The following is a 17,373-nucleotide window of genomic DNA, read 5'->3' on the forward strand; positions in this document are numbered from 1 at the left end:
ACAAGCCGTTCTCCAAGTAATTTATGTTTTAGAAGACTTTTTCTCAAAAGAGTTTTCAAACTTCTCTTCCCAGCACTTTTAGTTATTTGGAAATTATATCGAAAGATTTGATTCACTCCAGCTTAATGTTTTGGCTTGTTTGCCAAGAATACTTGGTACTGGATTAATTTATATTGCATCCCCTCAGGAGGCAAGCGTGCCTGGGTCTGCCGTTCCAGTGACTGCTCTACTGGGTTTAGTGATTGCTCAGTTGAATGGAGTGTTGGTGGGCAGGTGCTTCCATTGTGAATGTCTCCAATATTACAAAACAGTGATTTTTTAAAAAAAATTATTTATATAAAGGGAACAGGTTTCAGGTGTTTCATTTATATAGTTTTAAGAACATGATGATAATTCCCACCTACCCTCCTCCTTCCTTTCTGATTTTTCTTTTGATTTTTGGTGATGCCATACTTTTGTTTTCCACTTTACTTTATAATCACAAGTTTAATCCTCCATTAAATAAAAAATTCATCAAGTAGCAAGTAGAAAGATCCCTGTTTCTCAGGAGTATCGATAAGGGCTATAAGCAATAATCAAATATCAAGATGTCAATTTCACACTTAAAAATTGCCCTTTTTTATACTCTATATATTTGTTACCACAACTCAGAGAAAACATGATATTTGTTTTTATTTTCTCAAGGCTGGCTTATTTTACTAAGCACAATGCTTCCAGTTCCATCCATTTTGTTGTGAAAGACAGGTTTCATTCTTTTTTATGGCTCAGTAGTATTCAGTTGTGTATATATCCCATTTTCTTTATTCAATCATCAGCTGATGGCCATCTGGGTTGATTCCATATCTTAGTTATAAACAGGGGGTCACAGATCACTCTTGTATTTGCTGATTTCATTTCATTTTGGTAAATTCCCAGGAGTGGGATGGCTGGGTCATAAGGTAGTTCTGTTTTTAGCTTTCTGAGTAATCTCCATACTGTGTTCCATAATGGTACTAGTTTATATTCCCACCAACAGTATCCTAGGGTACCTTTCTCCCCATATCCTCACCAACATTTGTTACTTTTTACATTTACTTGCTGTGGATTCTAACTGGGGTGAGGCGAAACCTCATTGTGGTTTTGATTTTCATTTTCCTGATGGCTACCGATCCTGATGTCTATTGGCCATTTATATTTAATCCTTTGAAAAATGCCTGTTCATGTCCTTAGCCCATTTCTTAAGTGGATTGTTTGTTTTGTTGTTGTTCAGTCTCTTGAACTCCTTACATATTCTGAATATTAATCCTTTAGCAATTTTAGTTTGAAAATATTTTCTCTCATTCTGTCAGTTGCCTCTTCATTTTGTTGAGTATTTCCTTTGTTGTCCAGGAACTTTTTAGCTTGGTGTAATCCCTATTGTCTCTTTTTGCTTTCCTTACCTGTACTTCTGGGGTCTTATCTAGGAAATCTTTGCTCATCCCAATGCCTTGCAGTTTTTCCTTTATGTTTTCCTTTAGTAGTTCAGTAGTTTCAGGTCTTAGGTTTAAATCCTTAATACATGAATTGATTTTTGTGTAGGGTAAAAGTAAAGATCTTCTTTCACACTTCTCTATGTGGAAATCCAATTTTCCCAACAGCATTTGTCAAAGAGACTGTCCTTTATCCAGAGCATGGTTTTAGTCCATTTATCAAAGATTAGTTCGTTGTGGATATGTGGATTAATTTCTAGAGTTTATATTCTGTTTCATTGGTACACATGTCTATGTTTGTGCCAATACCAGCTGTTTTGAATATAACTGCCCTGTAGAATGTCTTGGAAATCAGGTATAGTGATGCCTCCAGCTTTGTTTTTATTGTTTAAGATTGTTTAAGCTACTCAGGGTCTCTTGTGTTTCCATATGAATTTTAGGGTCATTTTTTCTAGATATGAGAAGAATTTCCTTGGTATTTTGATTGGTATCACACTAAATCTGCAAATTGCTTTGGGTAGTATGGATATTTTTGATCTTAATTCTTTCAATCAATGAACATGGAAGCTTTTTTTCCATTTTTTGGTTCTTCTATTTCTTTCCTTAATATTTTATAATTTTAATTGTAGAAATCTTTCATGTTATTGGTTAAATTTATCCCAAGGTACTTAAATATTTTTAGCTATTGTGAATGGGACTGATCTTACAAGCTTTTTCACCTATGTCATTGTTTCTGTATACAACAGCTACTGATTTTGTGTCTTGATTTTATATCCTGCAACCTTACCAGATACTCTTATGAGTTTGAGTAGTCTCTTAGTGGAGTCTTTTGGATTCCCTATGTATAGGTTCATGTCATCTGCAAATAGGGATAATTTGACTTTCTCCTCTCCCATTGGCATCCCTTTGATTTATTTTTCTTTTTTTTTTTTTTTTTTTTTTTTTTTGACAGGCAGAGTGGACAGTGAGAGAGAGAGACAGAGAGAAAGGTCTTCCTTTGTCGCTGGTTCACCCTCCAATGGCCGCCGCTGCAGCCGGCGCACCGCGCTGATCCTGGCAGGAGCCAGGAGCCAGGTGCTTTTCCTGGTCTCCCATGGGGTGCAGGGCCCAAGCACCTGGGCCATCCTCCACTGCACTCCCTGGCCATAGCAGAGAGCTGGCCTGGAAGAGGGGCAACCGGGACAGAATCCGGCGCCCCAACCGGGACTAGAACCCGGTGTGCCGGCGCCGCAAGGTGGAGGATTAGCCTATTGAGCCACGGCGCCGGCTTGATTTATTTTTCTGACTGTGGCTAAAGCTTCTAGAACTATATTGCATACTAGTGAGAGTGAGCATCCTACTCTGGTTATGGATATTTGTGGAAATGCTTCCAGTTTTACCTCATTCAGTACAATGTTGGCTGGGGATTTGTCATATATTGCCTTGATTGCATTTAGGTATGTTCTTTCTATAACCAATTTCTTTGAGGTTTTTATCATGAAAAGATGTTGAATTTCATTAAGTACTTTCTCTGCATCTACTAAGATAATCATGATTTTATTCAATTTGTTCATGTAATATATCAAGTTTATTGATTTGCATATGTTGAATCATCATTGTTCTTTTATTCTTTCCACATTTATTATCTGAAATTCTTACACATAGATGAATTTTCTCTAATCTACCACAGTCATTTGAATACCCTATAGTGTAGTTCAGTTAGGCAAGTCAAAATAAATGCTTAGTTTTGCTAGAGAAAATAGTTATTGAGCTATTGACATGCACTCCTGGGAGGAAAAATACATCTTTTCAGTAGTTCTTAGAGAGGGGCATTGTGTTATTTCTGTACATTATATTTGCCTAGATCTCTTAACTTAAAAAGGTAATATATGTTAGTTTTTGACTTATTTAAGTGACAGTAAGAAAAAATTGTACATCAGTACCTTCATGGGTATTTTTGGATAGTGCCATAAATTTTTAGTTATGGCTTACTCAGCACTGAATCCTTCTAAGTCACTCTAATTTTGGCTTGAAAACTTTTGTTTACATCTGAAATTCTTCCTAGTTTTTTTCTATTGATTTAATATTTAAAAGGCCCAAATAGTGACTGTCCTTCTATCCTTCCAGTATTTAATAAGAATGGTTGTGGGGACAGCGCCATGGCTCACTTGGTTAATCCTCTACCTGCGGGGCCGGCATCCCATATGGGCGCCGAGTTCTAGTCCTGGTTGCTCCTCTTCCAGTCCAGCTCTCTGCTGTGGCCAGGGAGTGCAGTGGAGGATGGCCCAAGTGCTTGGGCCCTGCATCCGCATGGGAGACCAGGAGGAAGCACCTGGCTCCTGGCTTCAGATCGGCGCAGCTCTGGCCGTAGCGGCCATTTTGGGGGCTGAACCAACAGAAAGAAGACCTTTCTCTCTGTCTCTCTGTCTCACTGTCTAACTCTGCCTGTCAAAAAAAAAAAAAAAAAAAAAGAATGGTTGTAACTCAGCTTACATATTTTTAAATACAAAATATATTCATATCTATACATCTTTCTTCCCTCCCGCCTTCCCATTCTGAAAAATAAGCACATCCAAAGCACTGATAACTTACTCTGTTTTTTTTTTTCACTCAGTTTTTGAGTGCAATAAATTCATTTTTGTACACATTTTCTTTGATTTGTTGTCAGAGTTCCTCAACACTTGTGATTTTTTTTTTTTTTTTGGACAGGCAGAGTGGACAGTGAGAGAGAGAGAGAGAGACAGAGAGAAAGGTCTTCCTTTGCCGTTGGTTCACCCTCCAATGGCTGCCGCAGCCGGCATGCTAAGGCCAGCGCACCGCGCTGATCTGAAGGCAGGAGCCAGGTGCTTCTCCTGGTCTCCCATGGGGTGCAGGGCCCAAGGACTCGGGCCATCCTCCACTGCACTCCCGGGCCACAGCAGAGAGCTGGCCTGGAAGAGGGGCAACCAGGACAGAATCTGGCACCCCAGCCGGCACTAGAACCTGGTGTGCTGGCACCACAGGCTGAGGATTAGCCTATTGAGCCGTGGCGCCGGCCCCTCAACACTGTTTTATCCCAATTCACTGTCACGTCTTAGTGCTTTTCCTCATAATGCTTTGGCTGCTTGGAACACCTATGCTTTCCTTTTTAATCAGTGGAAATCATTCCCAGCTTTCATTCTCAGCTTTTCTGAGTGGCTCACTTTGGGATTTTGCTCTACCCGTATCATATCAGTTATATCACTACAGCTTGTTCAAATGCCTGTCTTTGTCATTGGTGAAGGTGGGTGACTTACTTTTGTGGCCCTCATGATACCCATACTCCACTGTACAGGTGGGCACATTGAGAAAATGCTGACAATATCAGAATCATCTATGTTCCTTGTATATGATCTTCCCACACATGAAATACTGTAAGAATTTAAAGGGATATTTAAGTACCTGTACTCACTGAAGTTGTGATTTGTCCAGTGATTCGTAAAGCTTTTATTGCACTATTGAAGTCATATTTTTGAATTTTGACATATTCATATATTTATAATTTTCAGAGTAGCAGTGTCACATTTGGGTGATGTGTTTAGCATTCATTTTGCAGTTCCCAGTTTGACCTGTATGACTTTGTTAGTTATAGAAAGGGAGATGCTTTATGTAAGAAGTGCTCTTTAGCCTGCCAAAAATTCTAATAATTTCATTGGAATCATTTATCGACCACAGTTTCATAAAACAGTTATTTCATCATTTTTGCTGTGAGAATGCTGCACCTAAATCTCATAAAGTTATCATTTAAATTATTAAGGGGTTCAGCAGTTGGTGTTGTACAAAATACTTAGGGCTAACTAGAGTAAGATATGTGTCAAGTCATATGCCTAACATTCCTGATGGATTTCAATATGGGGTATTTTAATTCATAAGAGCTGTGGCAGTAATGTGTAGCACTTAACAAGATTTATTGCACCTCTGTATTCGACATGGAAGCCTGCAGCATGGTGCCACAGATATTGATAGCAACGTTCATCAAATCTATTTCTATTTTAAAATCTAATAGGAAATACATCTTACCATTTAATATCACTGTATCACTTTGACTTAATTGGCTACATTAAGAAACTTGTATCTTCTGTTTATTTTTTAAAAACTAAGCTAAACTCCATGTTTATGGGGAGGACAATTAAAAATGGAACCACATGTGTCTTTTAGAGCATTGTATTTCCCACTTTATTCTGCTATTGTTGACTTTTATCCGGTTAATGTTATTGATGTATTTTCCATATCAGGAAAATATGGTAGGAGGGAAACAACACACTATAGTAAGTAAAACATTAAACATAAGTCAGAACCTTTGACCATTTTTCCCCAGTGCAATTCATATTCTTAAATTGTATTAGAACTGTTTATATGCATGTATATGTCTTTGTGTATACATGCATACATACATATGGGTGTATTTATATATGAAAGTACATGAGATTTTTCATTTGTCTCCAAGAGTGTGCACCTGGGTCGCCACTGCTGCCCTGGAAGCTCTGCCTACAGAGAAGTCGTCTTCCTCTCCTGCTCTTTTGAGATCTGCTCTTCCCACGTGTAGCAGCTGAACGCTGCTGTACAGCAGGTTGTACTCTAGGGTCTGGAGCCATCGCAGTGAACAAGGCATCTGAGACCTGTGCCCACAGAGAGTTTACATTCCATGGAGGGAAAGCAGCAAAGACAAACCAAAATGAGTGAAATAATTATGTATCATTTACCATATGTAAATAGAAAGCCAAGTAAGCAGAGTGGAGATGGCATTTATGCAGACTTGAAAAAGATAGGGAAAAGAGACCACGCGTACGAGGAGGGTAGAATTCCTGATGGAGGAGACAGAGAGGAAAAAATGTGAAGAGCTTGCCAGTAGGTTGAAAGCAGAGCAGAGAACAAGCATGACTAGAGGAGGGATAATGACAGGCACAGTCGTACCAGAAGTGCTATGTGTGGTGAAATATATTTGTTAAGGACCTCTGGGCTCTTACAGTTTTGGGAAAGAAGTTTTAGAGAGCCTATCTCAGGCAGCTTAGTGAAGTTACAGAATGGTAACAAGTGATCGTTCCATCTCAGTGACTTTATGACAAGCATGCATTCCTTACAGTGCACATACACCACTTAGCTCTGCCCCACAAGCATCCCTCTTATATAAAGTCCCAGGGAGAATCCTATGCTACGACATAGCAGTTCCTATGGCAGATGGAACAGGGGCACTATGGCCAACGACGTGTTGGCTTTGGAAGACTCTCTCCAGAAATGACACAAACACTCTGTGCTACTGTAGTGTTGTCCAGAGCACGCCATGTGATGAAACCCGGAATTAGTGGGCAGGGCAATATGATCATTGTCTCGAGGGGAGCAATGGCTATTTTTGAACATCGACACCATTTACCACAGGGCCATTGGAGAATATGGGGTGCAGAAGTGACACAATCTGACGTGGTGTTTTAAATGATTTCAGTGCTAAGACAAGACTGCTGTAGCAAGAGAAGACCAGAAAGGAAGAGACCAGCTGGCAAATTATTCCAGCAACTCAGGTGAAAGATGATGGCCTTGACTAGGCTGTTAGGAGATGATGATAAGTGGATCAATTCCAGGTACAGATTGAAGGTAGAGACAATAAGACTTACTATTGTGAGAGAGATGGAGGCTTTGGGAATACTGGAGCAAAGTTGGAGTTTCCAGTAACTTGGATGGGGAAGTCAGTAGGTGGAGGAAGATTTGGGAGAAGAAAATTAGGGACAAAATAAATTGAAGTATTTTTTGTTCACGAAAAAAAGTAGGTGGAAATCATGTATCAGATATTGTAGTCCCTTTTAAGGAAGCTGTCTTAGAACACTAACAAAATAAATGAGTAATTTTCATAAAAAGGCATATAATGACTTGATACTTGGAAGGACTTAAAGTACAGCAGGTAAAAAGGCATAAAAAATTTCAACTCACTGGATGTCTTGATGAGTTTACTTAGAGGAAGTTTCCAAAGATAGGTTGGTCTAACAACTCTAGGTGAAAGTAGGGAATTGCAGACTTTAGATTACTGGTTTACCCTGCATAATTTAAGGAGTGGCAAGACTTTTATTGATGTTGAAAGCTTTTCTTGAAAGGGCATGTAGGCCTAAAAAAAGGCCAACCTTTAAAGTGGTGCACAAATTAGGAACAAAAATTTGAGTGTCAAATACAAGAAAATGACATCAAACCTGTCATTCCGTGCCTAATGTTTGTGTAAGCATACTTCCACTTATTCTTTTATCTGAACATCTAGAATCGTGTTCCCAGGATATTTAGTTAGTTAAGGGTCAAAGCACCATCATTTTCTTTGTGTGCAGGATGACTGTAAAATAATAGCTCTATGAATAAAGCAGTGTGAAATCTATATTTCCTTTCCATTGTGAAACCTCATCTTATTTATAGGGAATTGCTATAGGTGCAATTATGCTAAAAAAGGGTGTTTTAGATTAAGTAAATTGACCACATTGCCTTACTGTCTCCCAGATTTTTATTTCAAAAGTACTTTCTTCTTTGAATGTAACTCCAGTCAGAATGACTCAGTGTGGGTAATTTAGTTGCTCTATAATCATCATATATTTTAGTTTCATTACTGTTCCTGTAAGATAGCAAATATTTCAGTTTAAATCTCTACAAGCTTTGGAAAGTCTTAATTTTTTGCACCTAATGGTTTATGTATATATAATACCTGTCAATATAAAATACTACCAGAGAACAAAACCACAATTCATTGATTACCAATTCCTAGTTACCTCTCTCTGCTTGCCATTACTGACTTACTAAGCTTAATTTAACTACTACAATAGATTTATAAGTACGAGTATAGTTTATAAGTAATGAGTATAGATTAGGTCTCTAACTAGCACTCTGTGGATTAAAATGCATATTGAATATATTTAAAGCCTAAAGAAACTATTTGGGGAAAAAAGAGGGGTGGGCAGTAGAGGTGGAATCATAGAATTTATATTTGTGGAAAAATCAAAAGAAGAGTCACATGCACTACTCTGGAAGTTGAAATATTGAAATTCTCTTTATGATTTGAGCAATTGTTTTTTGAGATTTTTTTTCCTTTTAATTTAATAAATCAGAAAAATAGATGTTTGGAATGTCTGCTGTACTGTGATTCCTGCCATTCAAGACAAATCATTTAGTGCTTTCTATTGCTATCTAAGAGGACAGAGAGTTATATTGATGAGCTATAGTTTTAAAGAACTATTTTATTTATTTGAAAAGCAGAGTTTCAGAGAAAGACAGGGAGAGAGGTCTTCCATCTGCTGGTTCACTCCCTAATTGGCCACAACAACCTGGGCTGGGCCAGGCCAAATTGAGGAGCCAAGAGCTTCTTCCAGGTCTCCCATGTGGCTGCAGGGTCCCAAGCATTTGGGGCATCTGATTTCCCAGGTGCATTAGCTGGAAGCTGGACCGGAAGTGGAGCAATTGGGACTTTTTACTCGCTAAATCATAGTCCCGGCCCCTGTTGTGCTACATTGTGTAGGAAACGAATGACAAGAAAAAAGTGTATACATAGTCAATGCAGATGCAATTACAAAAAGCAACATTAATCAAAAAAATTATTTTCCCATTCCTGGTGGGTTGAACTGATGGATCTGAAGCCAAAGGACACAAGGGGCCGAGTCTATGTGTGAGTGCACTAATCATCACCATTGTCATGACTTCTGCTTCTTTGCTGAACACTTATGAAAATAATTCACAGCATATTCTATAATATATAATCAAAAAGCACTTGGATTGGTTGTTTGGAAACTTTAATTGTCCGTAAATGTAAAAGGATGCCAGAATTTAGCCCTAGTTATTAATGAAAGTCTGGGCAAGTCAGACTTCATAGCTCACCACAATTACTCATAAAGTCTCCCTACACTGGACCTCATCCAACATCACTCTCTCCTCCATCCCCACCTTCTGCTGCGTTCCAGGTGCTGTTCCTATGTGGGGCGAAGGGGAAATGGACCTCAGGCAATCTCCATTGGCAAGAACTGTGATAAATTTGGAATTGTTGTTCACGAGTTGGGTCATGTGATAGGCTTTTGGCACGAGCACACGCGGCCAGATCGAGATAACCATGTAACCATCATAAGAGAAAACATCCAGCCAGGTGAGAGACTTTCCAGGGTGTGTGTGGTTTAAGTCTGCGTAGATAGCATTGAATTATAGTTATGCCGTTCACCATTGCACATCTCATAAGAGTGGAATTCTTGTTTTAAACTTGGTAGAAGCCACATTTCACTTGTTTAAAAATTACCTGTATTGTTTTCATACTTTTGCTCTTTTCCCTAGAGACTAAATCATCTCATGCATTTTTTAGACTTTTTTTTTTCTGTTTCTTGCTTAAGATGTACCTCTATCATTTCTAAACTTCAGTGTTTTCAAGATTGGGTGTGAAATATTGAACCATAAATTCATATTAATTTTTAATTTAAGCAGTTTTTGTACTTAGTTCTATCATTTAAAGCGTGGGGACTTATAAAAGGGCCGGGGGTTGCCATTAAATGTGCTGCTACTGTAGGAATTTTCATTTTATCAGGTATAATTTCTGGAGAAAAATCCAGTGTAAATGAGTCATTTCCAAGATAGTCTAGATGGTGTATTTGAGGTTTTCCTCTTAAATATGACTGCCCTAGATTCAAATTCTTTGAGACTGTTTTTAATAGTTGAAATGAAATTTATGATTAATCCAGTATTCTCTAACAATGGTGTGTGATAATAACCTCCCTAGAGAGCTTCAGATTGGTTTAACTTTACCTTTCATAAGATGGGTGCATTTCAGTTGCCCCCAAAAATAAAATTTCCCATTGTGAATGGTTTTCTCATGATATGCGTGACTTGCCTAAGCAAAATGAATTCTTAGCTTCCTTATTCATGTCCACTTGTAATTTACAAACACACTGAATTCCTTCGAATTGTCTTCCATTAACAGCATTGATCTTTCTATTTGCTTATTGAGTATTGGATGCCAGCTGTTTGTGGAGGTGCTGTTTGGGATTGGAGATGGTGTCTAAGGTGTAGGCATGGAGGCAGATGACCGGGAGTGAGTGAGAAAACTAACAAGAGGCTTAAGTTGAGATTAATGTGTCGTCCAGGCAACATGTGAAAACCTGCATCTTGGCACCTCCAGAGAGATGCCACAGAATGGCTGAGATTTATAGGTCAAGTAGAAATGTCCAAGTTGAATAGAAGAGTGAGGAGATATCCAGGCTGAAAGGACACGAGCATCAAAGCTACAGTTATGGAAAATCAAACCCTTTCCTCCTGTCTAGTACGGCTGCATGGGAAGTCAAAGTGGAGTGTTTAGTTGGTAACGACTGAGGTTGGGTGGGTGATCCAGAGAGCACCCTCTGAGTACTGACGAGGAACTGAAGGATCGTATAGGGAGCACGTTCAGAATAAACAGCAGGAACTCTGTTGGCTGGAGGAAGCATTATGGGGCTGGTGAGGGTGAAGTCGGGGAAACCTGTGAGAAGCCTTAGTCGCGTGGGGGAGGTGGATGCCCTTTGTGTTCTAGTACAGGGCAAGATGAGCGAGAGGAACTCCTACTTCAGAAATATTTAAGAGGAACAACATCGCGTGAGGGAAATCTTCAGAAGTTCGTTCTTAGGCCCCAAGAAGAAGGGTGAAACTATCAGATGAAACAAGAAATACTAATAGAGCAGCATGTTTTTAAAGAAGAGAAAAACAAACAGTGATTTCATTTAGCATTTTTTTTTTAATTTGAGAAGCCCTTGGATGATGATGGTTTAGTAGACAAAGAGAAGGTGAATGAGGACCTCGGCAGGTGTCTAGCAATACAAATGTGGTCGGGAGTTGCCTATTTAGGACGATACTGGAATGAGAAGAAAGAAATTGAGGGGCCAGCGCTGGGGTGTAGTGGGTAAAGCTGCTGCCTGCAGTGCCGGCATCCCATATGGGCACTGGTTCAAGTCCCAGCTGCTCCACTTCCAATCCAGCTCTCTGCTATGGCCTGCGAAAGCAGTAGAAGATGGCCTAAGAGCCTGGGCCCTTACACCCGTGTGGGAGACCCTGAAGAAGCTCCTGGCTCCTGGCTTCGGATCAGCCCAGTTCTGGCCTTTGTGGCCATTTGGGGAGTAAACCAGCAGCTGGAAGACCTCTCTGTCTGTCTGTCTGTCTGTCTCTCTCTCTCTCTCTCTGTCTCCGCCTCTCTGTAACTGACTTTCAAGCAAAACAAATTCATCTTTTAAAAGAAATTGAGGATACAAAATAGAGAACAATGGTATTTAAGCAGAATTTGGAGAATTTGGTGGACTATTTACCAAAAGGGTAAGAATGTTATCTCAAAAATAAGAGAGACAGAGATAGAGGGAGGAAGGAAGTGTTACTGTATTATCAGAATTGTGTCTGTGAACTACATGAGCCCATTCTCTATTAGTGTCACATTAAAACGAGAATTGGTGAGTAGAAAGAAAGTGAGAGAAAACTCAGTGGAATATGATAGCCGTTGCAAAAGGGCGAATCCTTTCAGAACGGTGAAGTAACCTGCAGAATTGGGTATGGAAGGTAAGTAAGAAAAAGAATGAGACTCCTTAGCTGAGAATCTGACGCCTGAGCCAAACAGCCAGGTTCATCTTATATTTTTCATCATTAAGAAGGACGTAAAGAGGAAACAGTATTTTTGAAAATTGTCTCAGCTACCAAGTCAATGAGAAGTTTGTTGTTAAGCAGGTGTTAGTTTTCCTGTATTTGCCAAACATTTTGTTATATTGACAAAAAAAAAAAAAAAAGCTCATAATGAATGCAACTTCCAAAAATGGTTCTTACACTTAAATAGAATTTTGATTCAATATAAATATGTATCCAAATAGAGGAAGAGATGTACATGGTACTTCAGAGTGTCCATTGAAGGATGTTTACTGGGGCCTGTGTTGTGGTGTAGTGGTAAAGGTGCCAGCAGTGCCAGCATCCCATATGGGTGCTGGATTGAGTCCCGGCTGCTCCACTTCCAATCCAGCTCCCTGCTAATGTGCCTGGAAAAACAGTGGAAGACAGCCCAGGTCCTTGGGCCCCGGCACCCCTGTGGGATACCCAGATACCCAGAAAAAGCTCCTGGCTCCTGGTCTAGCGCTGACTGTTGCAGCCATTTATAGAGTGAACCAGTAAATGAAAGACCTTTCTTTGCTTCTCTCTCTCTTTATCTATCTCTGTAACTCTGCCTTTCAAATAAATAAATAAATCTTAAGAAAAAAAAGATAGGTTTCTTCTGGTGCCCAAAATGTTACAATCTATGCATAGTTCTTGTATAACATGCATTCTTCATGAAGTTATTTTGAAGATCCCTCATGTACATGGATTTCAGTTTTTTGGTACCAAAATAAACACATATTTCAATTCTATTTTCTATGAACTTTTTGAAGTACCCTAGTATAAGTAGTATAAATAAATTTATAATACTTAACACAATGCTAAAAAAATTATGACTCTTACTAGGTTTTTGACTAAACATTCTGGCTAACAGAAAAAAAAATTACTGTGTGAGATTTCCTGTAATTGGAACCATGATCAGCAATTCCAGTATAAAAGCGTTCATGTTGGAGACTGATCTTCAACAAATTTACGACTTGCTGTGACTCAGAAACTTAAAATCAAATGTTATTCAAGTAGAGTATCCAATAAGCAAAAACTTTGGCTTCAAATTTATATGCACAAGAGATGACTATGAGAGTACTAAATTGGTATGATAATTAGATTTATTTTAATTTGCATCAGAATGTGCATATAAAGAGGGATGTCTTTAAAATTTTTGAATTATTAAGTATAGTTTTCCATGTTGCTCTGTATCTCTGACTTTCTCCTTTCCTTCATGACGTAGGTCTAAGTTTCTCTTATTTGGACTGTGTAGGCCCATGTCCTTTTTAACTAGCAGGAAAAAAAAGCCTCATGTACGTGTTAAGTGCTCAGTTATGGGCTTGGAATGTGCAACTATTGCTATAGTTACTGAATGTTCTACTTTCAAAAATTTTGTGAAGCATTTCTTGTTGATCAGAGAGCCTTTTTCCATATTGTGCTCTATACTGAAATCTTGAAAGTTTATAATTATAAAATCAGATCCACAGCGCTTTAAAATTTCCACCTTATAATTGGATATGTTAAAAAAAAGGTTCAAATTCTATGGAGATCACAGTTGTAACAATTGTTCCTCTCAGGGTTGGGGCGAGAGCAGCGTATTCCCTAAGAATGGTTTTAACACACGAAGACATATCAGAGGTTTGAGGAGCACACATTTCAGTTTACAGGCTGGCTGGTGAAGTCAGAATCATTTACCATGTGAAATTATTCAGATATGGTTTAAAATACATTACACTGAGAGGCAGGCTCTGTAACTACAGCTTGAGTCTCTAACCTTTAGTGTTCAAATGCATGTTCCCAGGCTTCCCTATCACAGGGAGGAGAGACCTTGTATTCTAGGACATCACTCCATTTCTTTAGTACCTTTTGGAAAACTATTAATGTGATATTATTTAATACAAATATTGAAGTTAGAATGCTCAATCAAATGAGCGATGTAATAGTCCCCTTTTGAGATCCAGGCATGAATTTGGAATTCCAATAGTTCACTTTTATACTTTCTCAAAGCTCTTTAGGTTACATAAATAGTATGTCATGCACCATCTTTTGCTGTTTATTTTTTATTTTTTTAAATACATATTTCTAGCTCTAAAGTCATATTGATTTTTTAAAAATATTTATTTATTTATTTATTTGAAAGGCAGAGTTACAGAGAGAGAGAGAGAGAGAGAGGGAGAGGGAGAGAGAGGTGTTCAGTCCACTGGGTCACTTCCCAGATGGCCACAGCAGACAGAGCTGGGCTGATCTGAAGCCAGGGAGCAGGAGCTTCTTCCAGGTCTCCCACGTGGGTGCAGGGGCCCAAGGACCTGAGCCATCCTTTACTGCTTTCCCAGGCCATAGCAGAGAGCTGGATCGCAAGTGGAGCAGCCAGACTCAAACTGGCGCCCATTTGAAATGCCAGTACAGCAGGCGGCGGCTTTACCCACTATGCCACAGCATCAGCTCCTTTGGCTGTTGAAACTGCAGAAATTGAGTCATTGAAATCTGAAGTCAACAAGAAGCAATTCTTTGTTCTAGAACCATCAATGTAGATTCATATATTTATCTCTCTTTTTTTTTTTTCAGTTTTCAAGAAATAATACTGCTTGGCAGATACAAACAGGCAGTTGAAAAAAATCTGTTAAAAATGAAGTTAAAATAACATGTGAAAAGTAAAACAAAAACTCCCTTAGTTCTTATTCGTATTCTTTTTTTATATATAAAGATTTACTTATTTACTTGAAAGTGAGAGTTACACAGAGAGAGACGGAGAAGCAGAGAGAGAAGTCTTTTTTTTTTTTTTTTTTTGACAGAGTTATAGATAGTGAGAGAGAGAGACAGAGAGAAAGGTCTTCCTTCCATTGGTTAACCCCCCCCAAATGACCGCTACGGCCAGCACTGCATTGATCCGAAGCCAGGAGCCAGGTGCTTCTTCCTGGTCTCCCATGGGGTGCAGGGCCCAAGCACTTGGGCCATCCTCCACTGCCTTCCCGGCCACAGCAGAGAGCTGGACTGGAAGAGGAGCAACCGGGACAGAATCCCGCACCCAAATGGGATGCTTATGCCGCAGACGGGAGGATTAGCCTAGTGAGCCACACACCAGCCCCCAAGAGAAGTCTTCCATCCACTAGTTCACTCCCAAACTGGCTGCAATGGCCAGAGCTGTGCCGATCTGAAGCCAGGAGCCAGGAGCTTCTTCCAGGTCTCCCACGCGAGTACAGGGGCCCAGGCACTTGGGCCATCTTCTACTGCTTTCCCAGGCCACCACAGAGAGAGCTGGATTGGGAGAAGAGCAGCCAGGACTCGAACCAGCACCCATTTAGAATGCCAGCACTTCAGGCAGCGGCTTTACCTGCTACACCACAGCGACAGTCCCCTGTCATATTCTTCTGGATCAAAAAAGTCTTTCCAAATAGAAATGTCTTTTCATAAAAGAGAGCCTTGTTTCATTTTTGAATGAAAGTAGATTTCCGGTTGTTTTATCTTTAATGTTGAAGTCACATTGCTAAACCAAGCAGTTAGTCTAATATATACTAATATTGTTCCTACACCTTTTCACAGTGTTTCATAGAAAGGATCTAAAATTCCAAAGCAAGAAGAAGATAATTTTTATGGGCCCTGGCAAGTACAGTCATAAGAGAAAAGTGACAAATTCATTGGATAAAAATCCAACTCTTATTATGATTTGTACAGTATCTCAAAAAGCAGCAAGATTTTAAAGAAATGAATATTGTGAGGTAGTAAAAGAGCATACGTCAAAAACATACAAAGTTTGGTTTTGTCAGTGTTTTTGCCGAGATAAAGTCATTAACCCATTCTTTCAGTAGGAGCTCGAGTGAAAACCTCTGCCCTTGGCACATGCGCCCGGCTGAGAGTGTAAGTGGAGCCAGCAAGGAGACGGGTCATTTAATGAAGAGCAGATGCGAGTCGAGGGAGGGCTGTGGTGCTCTCCCCTCTTCCAGGCTTCTGAGATTCTGTTTGTCCCTGATCCTTAGGTCAAGAGTACAATTTTCTGAAGATGGAACCCGGTGAAGTGAACTCACTTGGGGAAAGATACGACTTTGACAGCATCATGCACTATGCCAGGAACACCTTCTCAAGGTTGGACTCTCAGGTTATACCTTTTGACTTTTAATTCCTTCCCTCCATGTAGCTCCTCTCAAAGCTATGTTTCACATTAGAATGAGAATACCTTTCAAATGTTGCTGCTCTATGGCAGAAATAAACCAAGCAAAATAAATAAAAAATCATGGTTAAGAATATAGCCAACAACAGACATTTTAATGACATATTACAACACATTTTTGCCTTTCCTATCAAATATATACATTTGAAGTGATAGGATATTATCAAGGATTTAAAGTATATTTTAATTATTTTAAAAATGTCAATTAAAATCATGACCAAACCAGTCCGCGTATTAAACTGCCAAAGTGTAGTGTAGTGAAAAGTCAAATGGTTTACTTGGTTGCTGCGTTGGAATGTCACACTCTGCATGCAACTCCGGTTGGATACTGTGCATTTTCAGTGGCTCGAGTACCACCAATGCTCAAGAAAGACTATTACTCAATGAATTCTAAGACAACAAGTTAAGAAGATATTTTTCTTCATATAGTTTTCAGTTATCGTTCATTAATTATTAACCTTAGGATTCTTTCATTAACTGAATACTCTTTTTAAAGAGTGAAATAAACTTGGGTTTTGATCCACTTCATTCTAAAGATGATGGCATCCAGGAAATAGTTGCCAGGTAAGGAATTCGGAGCTGTAAAACCACTGAACTCACCCATTCCCTTGGCACACTCAGGCTCATTTTACCCTCCTACATCCATTTCTATTCACTCTTTTGCCCAGTTACATCCATCTCACAGTTCATTAACAACTGTTTATGAAGGCAGGCTCAGGAAGGAAAGAAAACGTCAAATGTGTTCAATAAAAGATTTTTGGCAAAAAGGAGAGAAGGATGTGTTAATGAGCCCTTTGTACTTGGACGCATTTTAGAATCATTCTTTTATAAAAACCCAAACTTTGAAAAAAAAAAAAAGTGAGGGTTGACTGTGCAGTGTATGTTGAAAACTTCATGGAAACTGGAATTAAAAGATAAGTTTGTTTTGTTGTAAGGACATTTTAAAATTCATATATAGTTTTTTCACAATATGCATTTTCCGTGAACTTTATGAAACCCTTTTATTTTGAAAACCATTCTCCTCTGAAGTATATGTTTCACATATATATATACACATAAATATGTATGTATATGTATATATGCATGTGCATGCATATATAATATATGCATGTATATATATCTTTGTTAAAATATAATAACTATCCCCATGCTTATTGTTCCTGGAATTTGAATTTAGGATTT

The 17,373-nt window shown here is 39.0% G+C and overlaps 1 protein-coding gene across 1 annotated transcript in view; it reads left to right on the plus strand.

The window, feature by feature from the left end:
- The window catches only part of LOC108175429 (tolloid-like protein 1), a 301,771-nt gene that overhangs the window by 177,488 nt on the left and 106,910 nt on the right, over positions 1 to 17,373 (plus strand). Inside the window, exons 6-7 of the mRNA XM_089303227.1 lie at positions 9,365 to 9,543; positions 16,001 to 16,106. Coding sequence (XP_089159353.1) covers positions 9,365 to 9,543; positions 16,001 to 16,106 — 285 coding nt within the window. The remainder of the gene's footprint in view (positions 1 to 9,364; positions 9,544 to 16,000; positions 16,107 to 17,373) is intronic.

This window comes from Oryctolagus cuniculus, chromosome 8 (assembly GCF_051225735.1).
Source record: "Oryctolagus cuniculus isolate XC-2025 breed Fujian yellow rabbit chromosome 8, ASM5122573v1, whole genome shotgun sequence".
Taxonomy (NCBI): domain Eukaryota; kingdom Metazoa; phylum Chordata; class Mammalia; order Lagomorpha; family Leporidae; genus Oryctolagus; species Oryctolagus cuniculus.